The sequence below is a fragment of the Pan troglodytes genome, chromosome 1 (assembly GCF_028858775.2).
Source record: "Pan troglodytes isolate AG18354 chromosome 1, NHGRI_mPanTro3-v2.0_pri, whole genome shotgun sequence".
Classification (NCBI taxonomy): Eukaryota; Metazoa; Chordata; class Mammalia; order Primates; family Hominidae; genus Pan; species Pan troglodytes.
This window is the reverse complement of record NC_072398.2, coordinates 42,648,284-42,666,158: the sequence shown is the minus strand read 5'-3', so window position 1 is coordinate 42,666,158 and position 17,875 is coordinate 42,648,284. Positions and strand designations below refer to the sequence as shown.

Genomic DNA, 17,875 nt, shown 5'->3' with positions numbered 1-17,875 from the left:
TCTGGCCACCTTTCTGATTTTTTTTTTTTCTTTTTTGAGACAGGGTCTGGCTGTGCCAGGCTGGAGTGCAGTGGCACAATCTTGGCTCCCTGTAACCTCCACCTCCTGGGCTCAAGCAGTGCACCCACCATAGCCTCCTGAGTAGCTGGGACTACAGGTGCACACCACCACGCCTGGCTAATTTATGTATTTTTTTTTTTTTTAATAGAGACTGGGTTTCACCATGTTGCGCAGGCTGGTCTCGAATTCCTGAGCTCAAGTGATCCACCTGCCTCGGCCTCCCAAAGTGCTGGGATTATAGGCGTGAGCCACCGCGCCCGGCCCTTTCTGATTGTTTTCTCCTGAAAATTACTGGACCACTGCTTTACTATGTTTTCCAACTTAGGCCCTACCTTTCTCCCTCTACTTTTGGTTTAAAGTTCCCTTAATCTGATTGGATGAGAATTTGGCCTGATTCCTTAAAGGCCCCTTCTAACCCTAAGATTTCATTACCAAAAAAAAAAAAAAGTGTATGAAGGAATTAAGCTGACAAGGATTTCTAACATTGGAGGAGGGAAGAAGACAGAGAGAAAGGAAGAGATGAATAGTACATAAAAATGTAGACACTGCTCAGTCAGTGCTCACGCCTATAGTCCCAGCACTTTGGGAGGCCGAGATGGGCGGATCACCTGAGGTCAGGAGTTCGAGACCGGCCTGGCCAACATGGTAAAACCCCGTCTCTACCAAAAATAGAAAAATTAGCCAGCCATGGTAGTGGGCACCTGTAATCCCAGCTACTCATGAGTCTGAGGCAAGAGAATCACTTGAACCTGGGAAGCGGAGGTTCCAGTGAGCCGAGATCATGCCATTGCACTCCAGCCTGGGTGACAAGAGAGAGACTCTGTCTCAAAATAAAATAAGATAAAATAAAATAAACTCAGTCAACTCTATGCAAAGGCAGTGGTGAAGTGCAGGTCTTCGTGGCACCACAGGAGTGCACAGACACATCCCAGGGAAATTAATTTACTCATTGCTCAGAAACATTACAAGGAGAGAGGAGGATGGCAGGAGCATTCAAAGCCTTTGTGACTTTGTCCATTTTGTGCTCCTACTGGACTCTTAGACTCCACTGGAGCAGTGGGGACTAGAAAAATGCCTGTGCAGTAGGACAGGTCATCTGTAGCCCACCCTTACCTGCCACAGATTATCCACTGGGGGCTGCATGTGAGTGCTGCTGGTAACCACAGACATGCAGGTTAATATTTTTCTTGCCCTGTTTCCTGCCAACCCTTTGTACTTACCTTTAACTACCACTGATATTCCATTTCCTGCAGGCCAAATTTTGTACTCACACAATTTGTTGAAGCCAGTAGCCTGTAAGCTTTCCAGCTTTCCTCTCTCTAGGTCATAATATATAAACCTAGGACCAACAAAACTATGCAAACGCTCATATCACTATCTTCATTATCACTGCTGCTACTATTTTTTAATAATTTATATTAATACACAATAATTGTACATACTTATGGGGTACATGTAATATTTTGATACATGCATACAATTTGTAATAACCAAATCAGGGTAATTAGGGTATCTGTCACCTCACATATGTATCATTTTTTTGGTGTGTATGTATTGGGAACATTCCAAATCTTCTATCTGTTTTGAAATATCCAATAAATTATTATTAACTGTTATTATCCTACTGTGCTATCAAACATTAGAACTTATTTCTTCTATCTAACTGTATTTTTATACCCATTAACTAACCTCACTTTTTTTTTTTTTGTTTTTTGTTTTTTGTTTTTTGAGACAGGGTCTCGTTCTGTTGCCCAGGCTGGACTGCAGTGGTGTGATCTCAGCTCACTGCAACCTCTGCCTCCTCGATTCAAGCAATTCTCGTGCCTCGACCTCCCAAGTAGCTGGGATTACAGGCGCGCACCACAACGCCTGGCTTATTTTTGTATTTTTAGTAGAGACAGGGTTTCGCCATGTTGGCCAGGCTGGTCTCGAACTCCTGACCTCAGGTGATCTTTCTGCCTCAGCCTCCCAAAGTGCTGGGATTACAGGCGTCAGCCACTGCACCCTGCCCAACCTCACTTTTTTTTTTTTTTTGAGATGGAGTTTCACTCTTGTCGCCCAGGCTGGGGTGCAATGGTGCAATCTTGCCTCACTGCAACCTCCACCTCCTGGATTGAAGCAATTCTCCTGCCTCAGCCTCCCGAGTAGCTGGGATTACAGGCATCTGCTGCCATGCCCAGCTAATTTTTGTATTTTTAGTAGAGACAAAGTTTTACCATGTTGGCCAGGCTAGTCTTGAACTCCTGACCTCAGGTGAGCCACCTCACCCGGCCCAACCTCACTTCTCAACCCCTCACTCCCCGCTACCCTTCCCAGTCTCCGGAAACCATCATTCTACTCTCTGCCTTCATGCGATCAAATTTTTTAGCTTATAGATACAAGTGAGAATATGCAGTATTTATCTTTCTGTGCCTGGCTAATTTTACTTACCACAGTGTCCTCTAGTTCCATCTATATTGCTGCAAGTGACAGAATTTTATTCTTTTTTATGGCTGAATAATATTTCATTGTGTATATATACCACATTTTACCCATTCATCCATTGATGGACACTTAGGTTGCTTCCATATCTCAGCTATTGTGAATAATGCAGCAATAAACGTGAGAGTGCAGTTACACTGATACTTCAATATACTGATTTCTTTTCTTTTGGATCTATAGCCAGCAGTGGGCCTGCTGTATCATATGGTAGATCTACTTTTAGTTTCTTGAGGAGCTTCCATACTGTTTTTTTGCAGTAGCTGTACTAATTTATATTCCTGCCAGCAGTGTACAAGCATTCCCCTTTCTCTGCATCCTTGCCAGCATTTGTTATTTTTTGGCTTTTTGATAATTGCCATTTTAATTGTGGTGAGATTATTTAAAAATTTGCATTTCTCATGATTAGTGACATTGAGCATTTTTTCACATACCTGTTGGCCATTTGTATGTCTTCTTTTGAGAATGCCTATTCAAATCATTTGCCCATTTTTTAATCAGATAGTTTGGTTTTTTGCTATTGAGTTGTTTGAGTTCCTTATATATTCTAGTTATTAATCCCTTATCAGATGGATAGTTTGCAGATATTTTCTCCCATTCTTTAGGTTGTCTCTTCACTCTGTTGATCGTTTCCTTTGCTCTGCAAAAGCTTTGTAGCTTGAGATAATCCCATTTGTCTGTTTTTGCTTTTGTTGCCTATGCTTTTGAGGTCTTACTCAAAAAATCTTTGCCCAGACCAGTATCCTTGAAGCATTGCCCCAATGGTTTTTTTTCAGTCATTTCATAGTTCAGGTCTTACATTTAAGTCTTTAATCCATTTTGATTTGTTTTTCTATATGGTGAAAGATAGGGATCTAGTTTCATTCTTCTGCTGCTATTATTTGTAAATGAGAAATGTAATAACAGAAGTCTGTAAACATAAAAAGACTCCCCCCAAATTGAGCTTTTCTGGCGTTTTCATAGTGGAACCCAGTTTCTTCCTTAGAATAGGGAAGAGAAGACAAAGATTCTTCCCCTGAGATCACCCTAGCCTAACTGGCCAGTCAGTGATGCCGACAAGAGGGCAGACACTGGCTGCTGTAGCTGGAAAGCTGGAGGAAGCAGATGGGTTTGGGGGTCATGAAGATGAGCATTTGGGTCGCTGCAACCGTCCTGACACCAGCTCCACCTTGGCACATACAGTATTCCCTTTGGCATCATCCCTGGTTCCCAGAAAGCTTGAGAGGTAGAGGCTAAGCCAGCTTTTCTCTCAGCCTGAATTTTTTGTGAGACCCAGCTGCTTGCCTAATAGTGGCCAAACCCTATGGCTACAGTGGCAAATTCAGAGCCAGGGGAGGGATCCACGCAGACCTGTCAAACGGGCAGAAGCTACACAGACCCATCGCACTTGACAGTCCAGTCTCTGTCCTGAACATCTAAAGCCCTTTCTAGTTAAGTTTGGTCCCCTCTCCCTGATCTCTTTCTTCCACACAGCTGAATTATTGTACATTCAGCTGCATTATAAAACCCTACTGGTTTAGGCCAGGCACGATGGTTCATACCTGTAATCCCAGTGCTTTGGGAGGCTAAGGCAGGAGGATTACTTGAGGCTAGGAGTTTGAGACCAACCTGGGCAACATAGCAAGACCCTCTATGTAAAATAAAAATGTGCTGGGTGTGGTGTGGGTACCTGTAGTTCCAGCTACTCAGGAGGCTGAGGCAGGAGGATCACTTGAGACTATTTGCTCAAGGTTACATTGAGCTATGATCGCACCACTGTACTCCAGCCTAGGCTACAGAGGGAAACCCTGTCTCTAAAAACAATAAATTAATTTAAAATATAAAATAGACTGGGCATGGTGGCTCACGCCTGTAATCGCAGCACTTTGGGAGGCCGAGACAGGCGGATCACGAGGTCAGGAGATCGAGACCATCCTGGCTAACACAATGAAACCCTGTCTCTACTAAAAATACAAAAAAATTAGCCGGGCATAGTGGCAGGTGCCTGTAGTCCCAGCTACTCAGGAAGCTGAGGCAGGAGAAAGGCATGAACCTGGGAGGCAGAGCTTGCAGTGACCTGAGATCGCACCACTGCACTCTGTCTAGCCTGGGCGACTGATTGAGACTCTGTCTCAAAAAAAAAAAAAAAGAAAAAAAAAATTGTATATATAAAATAAAACCCTACTAGTTTTGAGTAATACTTGGTATGCACACCTGGCAATATTTGCTGAATGCCTAGGGTGCAGTATGGGTAGTGGCAAAGTGTTAGGTCTCCGAGGGAGATTGCCTGGGTTTGAATCCTGGTTTTGCCACTTGCCAGCTGTGTGACCATAGCAGCTACTTAACCTCACTGAGCCTTCATTTCTTCATTTTTCTTTTCTTTTTCTTTTTTGAGACAGGGTCCCGCTCCATCACCCAGGCTGGAGTGCAGTGGCTTGATCTTGGCTCAGTGCAACCTCTGTCCTCTGGGCTCAAGCAGTCCTCCCACCTCAGCCTCCCAAGTAGCTGGGACCACAGGTGTGCAACACCACGCCAGGCTATTTTTAGTAGAGACAGAGTCTGTTGCCCAGGCTGGTCTCACACTCTTGATCTCAAGTGATCTGCTGGCCTCGGCCTCTCAAAGCGCTGGGATTACAGGTGTGAGCCACCGCACCTGGCCTCACTTTTTCATTTTAATGAGTATAATAATAATAATATGTACTCCATAGGATTGTTACCAGCACTAGTCCAACTAAAAGACTTATTAGTACATGGCCTCACACCTCTTTAAATTCCTCTATAAATGGTAGGCACTAATGTTCATGTGTTAATAGGAAATATTACTCTCCTTGCCTCCAGTCCCCTCCCCAGTCTGTAGAAGGCAAATTGAGGCCCAAAAAAGTTCAGTGACATGAACCAGACTGTGAAGCAAAACAACAGAGCAAAGATTGACATCTGGGAGGCCTGCTTCTTTGCTTAGTACCTGTTAGTCCCCACTATTTAGAGTTAGTTTTTCTTTTCTATCTTACCTTTATACCAAACAAACCCTCTTTCTGAAGCTCCCATTGGTTCATTCTGCTACCTTCAACTGAGAATAATTGAGCACCTCTTATGTGAGAGCATCATGGCCAACCCTGGACACCCAGGAATTGACATCGGATCTGCTCTTGTGAAGTTTGAGGTGTAGTGGTGACAAGTGCCAACAAATATTCACATCCACACATTGGAGTCACAGTCAGGGTTGAGGAGAACATACCCCCAGCAGGAGCAGCTCATGCAAAGCCACGAGGCAAAGGAGGACTTTGCAGAACAGAAACGTGGCCAGCATAGCTGTAGCAGAAGCTAGGGGAAAGAACAGGCAGTGGAACTGGAGACACAGGCAGGATTCCTGGCATGCAAGGCCGTGTAAGAGAGTAATGAGAGGTCTTTGAAAGAGTTTAAATAATGAAATGTGCCCTTTTAAAGATTACCTAATTACTATGTGAAGGAAGAGAAATGCGGGTCAGAAGATGGCAAGGATGGGAATTGAGGTATTGGTGGATTGAACTAGGTTGGTGGCAGTTGAGATAGAAGCGAATGGATTTGAGAGATATTTAGAAGGCAGACATGACAGAATATTGATTAATTAGGTGGTGGAGAAGGTAGTGAGAAACTGGTTTGGGGCAGAAGATGATCAGTTTTGTTTAGGACATGCTAACTTTAAGGCATCTGTGTAGCATTCCATGTGGGTGGTTGTATTTTTGTGCTCTGGAACTTGGAGGACAGGCCAGGTGCTTCTTTGTAGACCGGCCGGTGATCCACTAAGACAGTTCTGCACGGTTTGGCCCGTTTTCTCTGATCCTGGGCTATCTCTGTTTGAATATTCTAATGTTGTGTTTCCCTTTGGCTTTTCAGGACTCCAGCCAGGCAATTCCTCTGGTGGTGGAAAGCTGTATCCGGTTTATCAGCAGACACGGTAAGCAGGATGACAGCCTTGTCCATATTTGTGCAAAGATTGGGAAGAACTTCCAGGAATTCTTTGTAGAGTAAGAATAGAGATTGACTTCCCATCCTGACATTCTCAGAAAAGGAATAAATTCTTACTTGTCCATATAACTTTTGCTACCTCAAAATAGCCACACCTAGACATTGAAAGAAACGCATCATATATTTTGACACAAAATGCCTCAGCCACTTATCACGCAGCATTTTTTTAGCTTGAGAGTAAGTTTGAAATTGCAGCTGTTATGTAAATACAGCTGCTATTATGTGGTAACAGTAGTTTCACCATTACTCACAGTCTTTGCAAGTGTGGGTATCTCCCACTGTACAGCCTGACCATTTTGTCACTTTCTATACCAGACTAGTTTGAAAACAACTCCTTTCCCAATGTTGCAGTGATTCCTAATAATCAGTTTTTGTTCTGGTTTGGTCTCACTGGATACAGCATGGCCAAGGGCTGAGTTAGTAGCTGGTCTTAAAGTTGTATCCAACTTTTGAGAATCTGCAGAGGCAGGCTGCTTCTCAGCCTAGGTGAAATCATACTCTCTTCTACTTGGATGAAGCTGAATCTTATAAACACCATTCCTCACCAGCTACTGGTCTCATTGGACAGAATTTAGCGATCGAAATAATTGCCAGAGATTTGATTTCCCAGGGATTAGAGTGTTTATAAAGGACAGAACTAGTGCTATGAAAATTTCTAGGAACTGGGCATCAGAAATTGTTTTTAGATGCTGTTCTTTCTGTGATAGGAAAAGGGGCAGAGTGACCTTTCTGGAGCTAAGGAGGTAGATAAAATATTGCTTGTCTAAAGTCAGAGGCAGCTATTCTCTCTCCCTCTCCTTGTCTTTTTCTCTCCCTGTAAACTGGGACATTGCTCAGGTTCATTTTTGGAATAGTAATTATTATAGCATGGTTACAATTGATCTCATTCTAATCAGCTATAATTTTTAAATCTTATCCCTATTCATTTAAAGTAACAGCATTGTATATCAGTATTGAACAGTCAACAAATTTATCAAGTCCCTGATCAATGCTGGGTACCATGCATTGCCATGTAGGAAAACAGAAACAGGAATAATATACTCTTCCTGTCTTTAAGTGGTTTTATAATGCAGTTGGGAGAAATAAGTAAGCAAGTGATAAGTTAAAAAGAGATAAGCTGTGGTAATTCAGAATAGAGTATAAGAAATTTCACAAGATAGTAATGATTAACAGTCAAACAGTTTGCAAAGAAAAGTCCAAACTGAGTTCAGGGGAGGATGAATTATTTGTGCCTAAGAGACAATAGGAAGAAGAAAGTCTGAGCCACTGTTTATTAGCATACATTTCATTCATTCAACGAATACATATTAGTTGCTTATTATATCCCAACAAAAAGTTTCTGCCTTCATAAACCTTACATTCCACTGAAAGGTGGATAAGCAAATGACCAATTGATCAGCCAGTAAATACAATATGTCAGGTATTGGTGAATGTCATGAAGAAAAGTAAAGCAGGGTGAAGGGATGGAGAAGGAAGAGGGAACACTGTTTGAAGCTGGTTCAAGGAAAAGGCTTCTCCTAAAGTGACATTAGGGCAGAGTTGTGAGGGAGTAAGCCTTGTGGATATCTGGGGAAGAGTATCTTGGGGAGCGGGAACAAGTGCAGAGATCCTTGCCATATGCAGGAAGCCAGCGTAGCTGGAGCAGAGCGAGTGAAAAAGGAAGCGGCAGGAGATGAAGCTGGAAGCCAGACTCTTAGGGCCTCATGTGCTAGGATTGGATTTTATTCTGAGGGAGATGGGAAGCCACTGGAGAATTTTGAACAGGGAGTCATCTTTTTAAAGGATCCCTGGTGCTCTATGGAGCTAAGACTGTAAGAAGGAAACAGGAAGCAACTGCAGTAGCCTGAGGAAGACATGATGGTGGCCTAGAACAGGGTGTTAGCTGTGGTATTTGCTGAAAAGTGGACAGGTTCCAGATATTGTGGCATGAATGTACCTGTTTCTGCCCCTTACAGCCGCAGTGCGTGAGTGCTTCACCATTACTGTGGTGAAGCTCTGAGGAAACGGGCACATTTATATGTTACTAATGGGAATGCAAACTGATATAACTCTTTGGAAGGGAATTTGGCAGTATCTAACAAAACTTCATATGCACTTACGATCCAGCAGATCCTAGGAATTCTAGAAATTTGCCATGAAGTTACATCTCCAACAATACAAAAATGCATGCGCACAAGGTTATTTGTGACAGCATTGTTTGTAATTGCAAAGTATTAGAAACAACCTAAATGCCCATACATAGAGGAGTGGTTGAAGAAACTATGGGACATTCATTCAATGGAGTACTATACAAGAATGAGGAAGATTTCTTTGAACTAATATGGAGAGATTCCCAGGATATGTTGTTAAGTGAAAAAAACAAAATGTGAAAGAGTCTGTATCGTGTAGAATACTACAGATGCTCCTCGGCCTCTGATGGGGTTACGTACAGATAAACCCATAGTAAGTTGAAAATGTACTCAATATACCTAGCCTAGGGAACATCAGAGCTTAGCCTAGCCTGCCTTAAATGTGCTCAGAACATGTACATTGGCCTACAGTTGTGCAAAATCATCTGGCAACACTATACACTGTAGAGTATGTGTTGTTTACCCTGGTAATCACGTGGCTGACTGGGAGCTGTGGCTCTTTGTTGCTGCCAAGCATTATAAGAGAATATCGTACTATATTTTGCTAGCACAAGAAAAGATCAACACTGGAAGTATTTCTCCTGAATGCATATCATTTTTGTACCATCATAAAGTCAAAAAATCATAAGTCAAACTATTGCAAGTCAGGGACTATATATATAGATATTCTTTTGCATTTCATTACCTTTTATATAAGAGAGAAGAAGATATAAGAATATCCATGTGTCTTCTCATTTCTGCAAAAAGAAATGCAGGAAGGATGAATCTAGGAACTAATATTTAATTGGTTGCCTATAGGGGATGGATGGAAAAAACGTGAAAAGAATGGGGCAATGGGAAATGGTAAGGAGTGGCATTTCTCTTACCTTAGTGTAGTTTTGACTTTTAGAACATTAGTGTTTCCTGTACTCAAAAGATAAATAAACAAGCCGAGCATGGTGGCTCATGCCTGTAATCCAAGCACTTTGGGAGGCTGAGGTGCGCAGATCACTTGAGGCCAGGAGTTCAAGACCAGCCTGGCCAACATGGCGAAACCCTGTCTCTACTAAAAATACAAAAAAATTAGCTGGGTGTGGTGTTGGGCACCTGTAATCCCATCTACTCGGGAGGCTGAGGCACAAGAATCACTCAAACCCAGGAGATGGAGGTTGTGATGAGACCACACCACTGCACTCCAGCCTGAGTGATAGGGTGAGACCCTGTCTCAAAAAAAAAAAAAAGATAAATAAATAAATAAAGGCAGAGTATGGGTACAACCCAAAATGGAATGCAGACAGTAACATATAAACCTAACTGTATTACAAGTGAATAACATAACCACAATGAAGAGAATGAGGAAGAAAATAACCTAAGTAATTTGTCTTGACTGTAATATAAATCTGAAGATAAAAAGATCTCTAAACAAATATTTTACAGTAATTAGTAATTTTTTATCACACAGATATGGATTAGCAATTCTAAAAGTATTTTATATATATTCTAGGATCAAGCAAATAAATATATTGTGGATTTTTTAACAATTGAGCACATAGTAGCTGCTCAAAAAACATCTGTTCCACTAAATTGATTTTTCCCAAATAGGGGCTTAAGGTGTTCATGAACTCCCTAAAAAACCATAGTAAAAATTTTTGTGTATAGGCATTTAATGAGGATAGAGCTCATAACCTGTGTCAGTCTTGAAAGAGTCTGTGGCCCACTGAATGCTGGGGATTTTCACATCCTAACTATCCTCAAATCCCATGGGAGGTAGACATTATAGTCCCCATTATATAGATGAGAAAGCTCAGTGGTGGGTGAGGGTGATTCAGGAAGGCTTAAAGGAAGAGAAGCGATTTGAGGAACAATTGAAACTGAATCATGATGGAAAAAAACAAAAAAACAAACCACCATTTTCATGAGGAAGGGAGCAACGTAACGTGAACATGGGATGGCTGCTGTAGAAATCATTTCAAGAATTCTCCAGGAGAACAACTTTTGGCAATGGTTGGATCCCGTGCACAATGGAAGGTTTTGTGCCATTTCCAAATAACTTAGTCCAAGTCTGATGAGTTTTATACTTTCATGTTCATATGAACTGAGAAAAAATTTAAAAGATCATGGATGTGTCACTTTGGTTATGTAAGGATTCGCCTGCATTATAATAAAAAGCCAACTGGTTTTTCCCTTTACTTTCTGGAAACCAGCCACTTATTAATGTTTCTGCTTCTAGAATCTAGAGATTCTGTCTGTTGAGCAAGAACACATAGTAGTCCCTCCAAAACATAAGTTCTCAGGAGGAAACAGAGACCAGACCTAAAGAGAGCTCCGTGTGTTCCAGGCCTGCTGCCTGATTTCCAATGAGCTCTCCTCTCATTTCTTCTTGTCCTGGACCCCCCAGGCCAAGGCTGCTTTTCCTTGGTGTCCTAACCTACCAAACAGTATCAAGATGATGACGCTCTTTCAGGAATTTGTGCAATGGCTTCACCAACTAGAACATAGTGAGTAGCCTGGTTTCCGAGATGACATTTGCTTATACCATATTGTGACATGTGGCTGTTTCTCTCAAAGCACTTGTTGTTTACATACTATCTTTAAACAACATTATCTGGCTTTTACATCCCATTTGTAACTAGTATTATAGTCCTATTACACTGGTACTAATGAGGTTTTAACATTGCCTGCCACTCTGTGAGGAATGTTCTGGAGATTCCTTTACAGGAGCAGACAACTTAAGGCCTATTACAAGCCAGGTAACTATATTTCCTCTGCTTACTTCTTTTTTTTTTTTTTTTTTTTTTAATTGATCATTCTTGGGTGTTTCTCACAGAGGTGGATTTGGCAGGGTCATAGGACAATAGTGGAGGGAAGGTCAGCAGATAAACAAGTGAACAAAGGTCTCTGGTTTTCCTAGGCAGAGGACCCTGGGGCCTTCCGCAGTGATTGTGTCCCTGGGTACTTGAGATTAGGGAGTGGTGATGACTCTTAACGAGCATGCTGCCTTCAAGCATCTGTTTAACAAAGCACATCTTGCACCGCCCTTAATCCATTTAACCCTGAGTGGACACAGCACATGTTTCAGAGAGCACCGGGTTGGGGGTAAGGTCATAGATCAACAGCATCCCAAGGCAGAAGAATTTTTCTTAGTACAGAACAAAATGGAGTCTCCTATGTCTACTTCTTTCTACACAGACACAGCAACAATCTGATTTCTCTATCTTTTCCCCACATTTCCCCCTTTTCTATTCGACAAAACCGCCATCGTCATCATGGCCCGTTCTCAATGAGCTGTTGGGTACACCTCCCAGACGGGGTGGCGGCTGGGCAGAGGGGCTCCTTACTTCCCAGAAGGGGCGGCCGGGCAGAGGCGCCCCCCACCTCCCGGACGGGGCGGCGGCCGGGGGGAGGCGCCCCCCACCACCCTCCCTGACGGGGCGGCTGGCCGGGCGGGGGCTGCCCCCCACCTCCCTCCCAGACGGGCTCTGCTTACTTCTTAATGTTGTTTCAGCTGGATTCAAAATCTCAGTCCCGGCCTATGTGGTTTACCTCCAAAGGTCTAGCTGATAGAATTCATCTGCCTCCTCACTGAGAAACCCTCAAACAGTGGGCAAAATGTAGCATTAGTCTATTTTGTTTTCCTAAAATAAAATTTGAGATTTCTCCAGCATGTCAAGGCTTTTGAAGGATTGTGCCATAACAGAGGGATTTTGACAGAATGCTTAAGATTGAGACCCAGGAATCCTGAGAAAAGCTGAGCGGTCCTGATGCAATCAGAGATGCTAGTCCAGTCCAACCCCTGGGGCTGGCACTGATGACGCACTTGCTGGATTTCTCACCCGTTTTGCAGTTGTGTGTGTGGTGCTGTCTGTAAAAGCCATGTCCATGCTCAGACTGACCAATGTGGTTCCAGCCTCTGCACTTGCACTCCAATAGGCTCCAGAAGCCTGGTGTTGAGGACTGAGTATGATTGCAGCCACAAGGCCTGAGTTTGAGTCATGGCCCTGGTTCTTACTTCCTGTATAACTTAAGGCTGGCTATCACTCATCAATCCCCTCATCCAGAGAATGAGATTGTTGCCAACCTTTACCTTGTTGTGACATTATTACTTGTGAGGACCAAGTAATTTATTTCTGTGAAAGCATTGATTAGCAGCACTCACTATGCCAGCATTTTTTTTCATGATTTTTTTCTTTAACAAAACCAATAAATTCTTGTGCACATTATCGTAGTATAACATTCATGCATGTTTGTCTTTAGAGTAAAGCTGTAGTCAGGAACCAGTGCCTAGCACAATGTCTGGCAATACTATCTGTTGACTGATCACTTCATAGCAAGCTTGTTCAAACTGTGGCCCATGGGCTGCAGCACAAATTCGTAAACTTTCTTACAATATTACGAGATTTTGGGGGGATTTTTTTTTTATCATCAGCTATCATTAGAATATTTTATGTGTGGCCCAAGACAATTTTTCTTCCAATGTGGTCCAGGGAAGCCAAAAGATTGGACGCTCCTGACTTATAGTTTCATGTTCTCTCTTTTTCATGAGTATTGAAAGCATTGCCCCCTTGAACAATCAAACCGTGTTAAAACAGCTAAAGCAATATTATAATCTCAGACCTTATGAAACTCCTCTGATGAGAACTAATGCCTTGACCTATTTCCCATTCTTTTTTTTTTTTTCTTTGAGATAGAGTCCACTCTGTCACCCAGGCTGGAGGGCAGTGGTGTGATCATAGCTCATTGTAGCTTCTAACTTCCAGGTTCAAGTGAACCTCCTACCTGAGCCTCCTGAGTAGCTGGGACTACAGGCATGCTACAAGCACTGTGCCTGGCTACTTTAAAACATTTTTTAGAGACAGGGTCTCATGTTGCCCAGGCTGGTCACAAACTCCTGGCCTCAAGCAGTCCTCCTGCCTCAGCTTCCTGAGTACATTTTTCTGTTCTTGACCCTAGATGATTTTAAAAAGTACCAATGGGTCACTTCCTTGCTTTACAGATGGGAAAAGAGAGGCAAAACAAGGGAAGGAATCTGCCTCATAGTCGCCCTTGGAGTCAAAAGAGGCTCTAACTTGGTGCTTTCTAATGAAAATGAATGCCTCGAAATTATTCCAGTGACTTTTCCAACATCCTTGCACATGTTTTTCTCCTTTGGCCTAAAGAAGAGAGACAGCGTGCTTAAATACATGCTGGCTGGGGGAGACAGATATTCAACTAAGCTTGGCACTATGCTTGTGAATTTGCTTTTTCTTCTTCTTGATCAGTTTTCTGTGTATTTCCAGGACTACAGCATGAAGGAATTTTCCGGGTGTCAGGATCCCAGGTGGAAGTGAATGACATCAAAAATGCCTTTGAGAGAGGTAGGGAATCAGTCTTGAAGATAAAACCAAATATTTGCCAGCCCCCTGGGGTATTGGCTCCACCCTTTCTTCTCTAAGAGGTCCCCAGAGGTCAGGAAGCCAACTTACCTGTCTCTTCAGGGGGTACCTGCTGTCTTGTACACATTCCCCTGTAGATATGCAGAGAAATACCAGGGCACATCCCAGTTTCCTTCTTCCTTCGTAGCCCTACCCATCCTGCCTCTTTCATGCCGATGATCTGCCAAAACCCAAGAAGTTAACTATGATATCTGGGCGGTTTATGGCTTCACCCGGAACCCTTGGTAGCAGTTAATATCAAGGCTAATGCGCTTGTTCATTGTAGCCCATTTATTATTTTGTGGGCTATTAAGGTAATGGGCAAGCTTTGGCAATTTCCGTCACTGTAATGGATATATATAGTTTCAATTTGAGGTTGGCCCTATCATTAAATCTAATTACATCTGATATGAAATTTTCCATAGGGAGCTCTGGCATGATTGTTCTGTAAGTAGGTGTTCTTGGTTGCAGGCCAGGAGACGTGAGAGCCAGTCTCAGGAGCTGGCCTCCTTGGCCTCATTTTTCTCCCCGCAGGGGCTCAGTCCCAGCCTGGTTTCATGATTCTTGTGAGATACAGTTGCTGTGTCCCATCCTCAGCCCATAGGGAATGTCCCTGAGCCAGGCTGGCACAAGAGAGTTTATATTGGTGGACTCATCTGCTGTGCTTTGGTCCTGGAGCCCCTGAAATGGAGCAGTCTTTGCTTTATCTGTTCCCTGGTCTGTCCCACTCACGGCCACCATGCCGGGCAGAAAGCTGATGGATTGGGACCAGGACATGCATGGTTCACCCCCTCCCCACGTTCGTCCTGTGTGTTTTTGCCTCTCTCACTCTCTTTCGTTTTCGTGGGGGTTGCTTATCCTCAGGAGAGGACCCCCTGGCTGGGGACCAGAACGACCATGACATGGATTCCATAGCTGGTGTCCTGAAGCTTTACTTCCGGGGGCTGGAACACCCTCTCTTCCCCAAGGACATCTTTCATGACCTGATGGCCTGCGTCAGTAAGTACCATTCTGGCTTCAGATTGGCTTCTGGGCTACAGCACCGGTAGCAAGAGATAAAAAGTTTCCACAGGGTCTGTGTGTTCTCATAAGCTTTTCAATGAAGTTTTTCTTTTCCCCAGTGAAATTTCTCCTCAGCCTCACTCCGTCATCCCCTGGTGGGAGGGGAGGAGGAAAGACTTTTCAGTAAGAATCTAGGACCCCCCAAGTCAGTACTCCTGGCTTTTTTTTTTTTTCTTCTGATTCATCTCTGGGCTTTATCTTTTTTTAGTAAAATACCTTTATTTTCAATTATGTATTTGAAGCTTATACATTAATACTTGTGCTTTTCATGGTACAAGGGGGAAAAGCATAAGCGTTGCAAATATTTCATGCTTGTTGCATTAAACAAGACATGGCTTACCTGCTAAATGTATTAATATGTGTTCTAGGAACAAAAGCCCTCTGCACATTTAAAAGTAGTAATAGGATACTTTCCCAAAGAGAAAGATATATTCTCTGCTTTATCCTCTTAGGAGTTCTCTGCCTCTTACTCTAAAATTTGGGTCTTGAAAAGCTATTCCTAGCCATTTGGTTTAGCTTGTGGTACTGGAACACCCTCTCATTTGTTTGCCAGGGAAAACAATCAATGGAAACTTGGATTAATACAGGTCGGCCTGGAAGCAGGCCCTGTCTGACTGATGGCTCCAGAGGCTGGAGGGAGTGGTACCTTTGAATGGAGAAAAGATCCTTCTTCCTAGGTTGACCAGATCTTCATACCTGCTGAGTTTCCACTTTCACTCAGTATCTGCCCTGAGTACTTGTCCCTCTCTGTTATGCTGAGAAATGCCCAGGGCATTTGGGAAGCTGGCACTCTGGTTTGTTTTGTTGACTTCTGTTTGTGGGAGTCTAGTGGAAGTGAGTTATGTGGGTGATTAAGAATGTGATTCCCTTGGGTCATGTCTTTGTCTTTTTCCAGGACTGGGCCTAGGTGAAGTATCTTAAGCTGAACTGGGGTTGCCAAGACAGTTCAATATCCCTTGGCTGCCCAGTTCTTCCCTAGAGATACACTCTTCTTCCTAATCCAGTACTTCCCATCTCTTTTTCATATAAAGGCACTCATAGAAAATGACAGTGTTTACATGGCACACTGTGGAAGTGAGAGGCTGCCTATGATGGAGGACCTGTAATTGACCTATAATTAACCTCTTCACAGCACAAGAAAACCTTTCAGGTCTCCTTCACAATATCACTACATACCCAGGGGCCTGCTACCTCTTGCCTCAGTCCACTTTTTACTCATTCATAGTGCAGATAAGGGAGGGAGAAGATAAGCCACATTTGTCCAGAGGATGAGATGGCATGTGTGGAGTGAGCAGGACAGGCCTCTTGCACAGCCTCTCTTCCCACCGAGATGTAGGCCCTTTGAGGCTTTGTGTTGAGCAGTTACAGCAGGTTGGCGGCAGCTCCCTGTCAGTGGTTGTTTGAATAAGAGGGTGGTAGATACTGTAGGGAACATTTCTAACCCCATTCCCTGTGCCCAAATCCAAATCCAAATCCAAACATGTTATTAATAACAATGAGATTACAACAACGCTAGTTCAGTTTAATATTAATAATGTGTAATAACGAGTTTGGATTTGGATTTGGCACAGTTCCCTGTGCCCAAGAAGTATACACCTTACAGCCGGCAATGGTAAATGTCTGGAGCCCAGCAGGTGCCCTCTTCTAACAGCCCTACTCCAAGGAGCAACAGGGATGACACTTCTGTCACTGCACCAGTGCTGTGTGTGGGCTTGATCTGATGCTGTCCGTGTTGCCCCTGCTGGTAGTAGGGACTTCTGATCATTACTGCCTGGGATCCCAGTCATAGTGGAGGATAACACATGGCTTTCTTCTTTTCAGCAATGGACAACCTGCAGGAGAGAGCTCTGCACATCCGGAAAGTCCTCCTAGTCCTGCCCAAAACCACTCTGATTATCATGAGATACCTCTTTGCCTTCCTCAATCAGTGAGTAGCCTTCCCAGTGAACAGCTGGATCATGCTTTGGCTTGGGCACTGGAGGTTCCTCTATGGACCTATGCCTATTCATCCCTCCCAACAAAATATTTATTGAGCACCTACTGTGTGCTAGCCACAGTGCTAGACTTATTTAATACATCGTTAAATAAAAGATGAAAGCCTTGATATAATTTAGCTCCTGTTCCAGGGAAGGAAACAGCCAATAACAGATATATCAGGTGGAATAAGTGCTTGGAAGAAAAATAAAAAAGAGTAAAGAGAGGGGAAAGAGTAAAGGGGTCTGAATGAAAGGAGGGAGAAGCACTGTAGTTGAGGTGGACAGCAGAGGCCTGTCTGAGAAGACAGTGTACAAGCAGCAGCCCGGAGGAGGAGAAAAGAGTGCCACGGGGCCATTTAAAACCCCAGAGTCATGGTAATAGCGAGTTTGGATTTGGATTTGGGAAGCAATTAGAAGATTTTTTTTTTTTTTTTTTTGAGACGGAGTCTTGCTCTGTCTCCAGGCTGGAGTACAGTGGAGCGATCTTGGCTTACCGCAACCTCTGCCTCCCAGGTTCAAGCGATTCTCCTGCCTCAGCCTCCCGAGTAGCTGGGACCACAGGCGCGTGCCACCACGCCCAGCTAATTTTTGTATTTTTAGTAGATATGGGGTTTCACCACGTTGGCCAAGATGGTCACCATCTCTTGACCTCATGATGTGCCCACCTCAGCCTCCCAAAGTGCTGGGATTACAGGCGTGAGCCACCGCACCCGGCATGTTACTATCTGATTTGTGTATTTTATTTTTTTTAAAACTGCCAACTGCTTTGTGGAGAAGTTACTGGAAAGGGTCATGA

The 17,875-nt window shown here is 43.5% G+C and overlaps 1 protein-coding gene across 12 annotated transcripts in view; it reads left to right on the top strand.

Moving 5' to 3' along the window:
• SRGAP2 (SLIT-ROBO Rho GTPase activating protein 2) overlaps positions 1-17,875 on the top strand; it is a 254,673-nt gene that overhangs the window by 213,398 nt on the left and 23,400 nt on the right. For all 12 annotated transcript variants that reach the window (XM_009441369.3, XM_009441368.3, XM_001163967.5 and 9 more), the window contains 4 exons: positions 6,391-6,451; positions 13,907-13,984; positions 14,906-15,040; positions 16,925-17,030. In XM_009441369.3, coding sequence (XP_009439644.1) covers positions 6,391-6,451; positions 13,907-13,984; positions 14,906-15,040; positions 16,925-17,030 — 380 coding nt within the window. The remainder of the gene's footprint in view (positions 1-6,390; positions 6,452-13,906; positions 13,985-14,905; positions 15,041-16,924; positions 17,031-17,875) is intronic.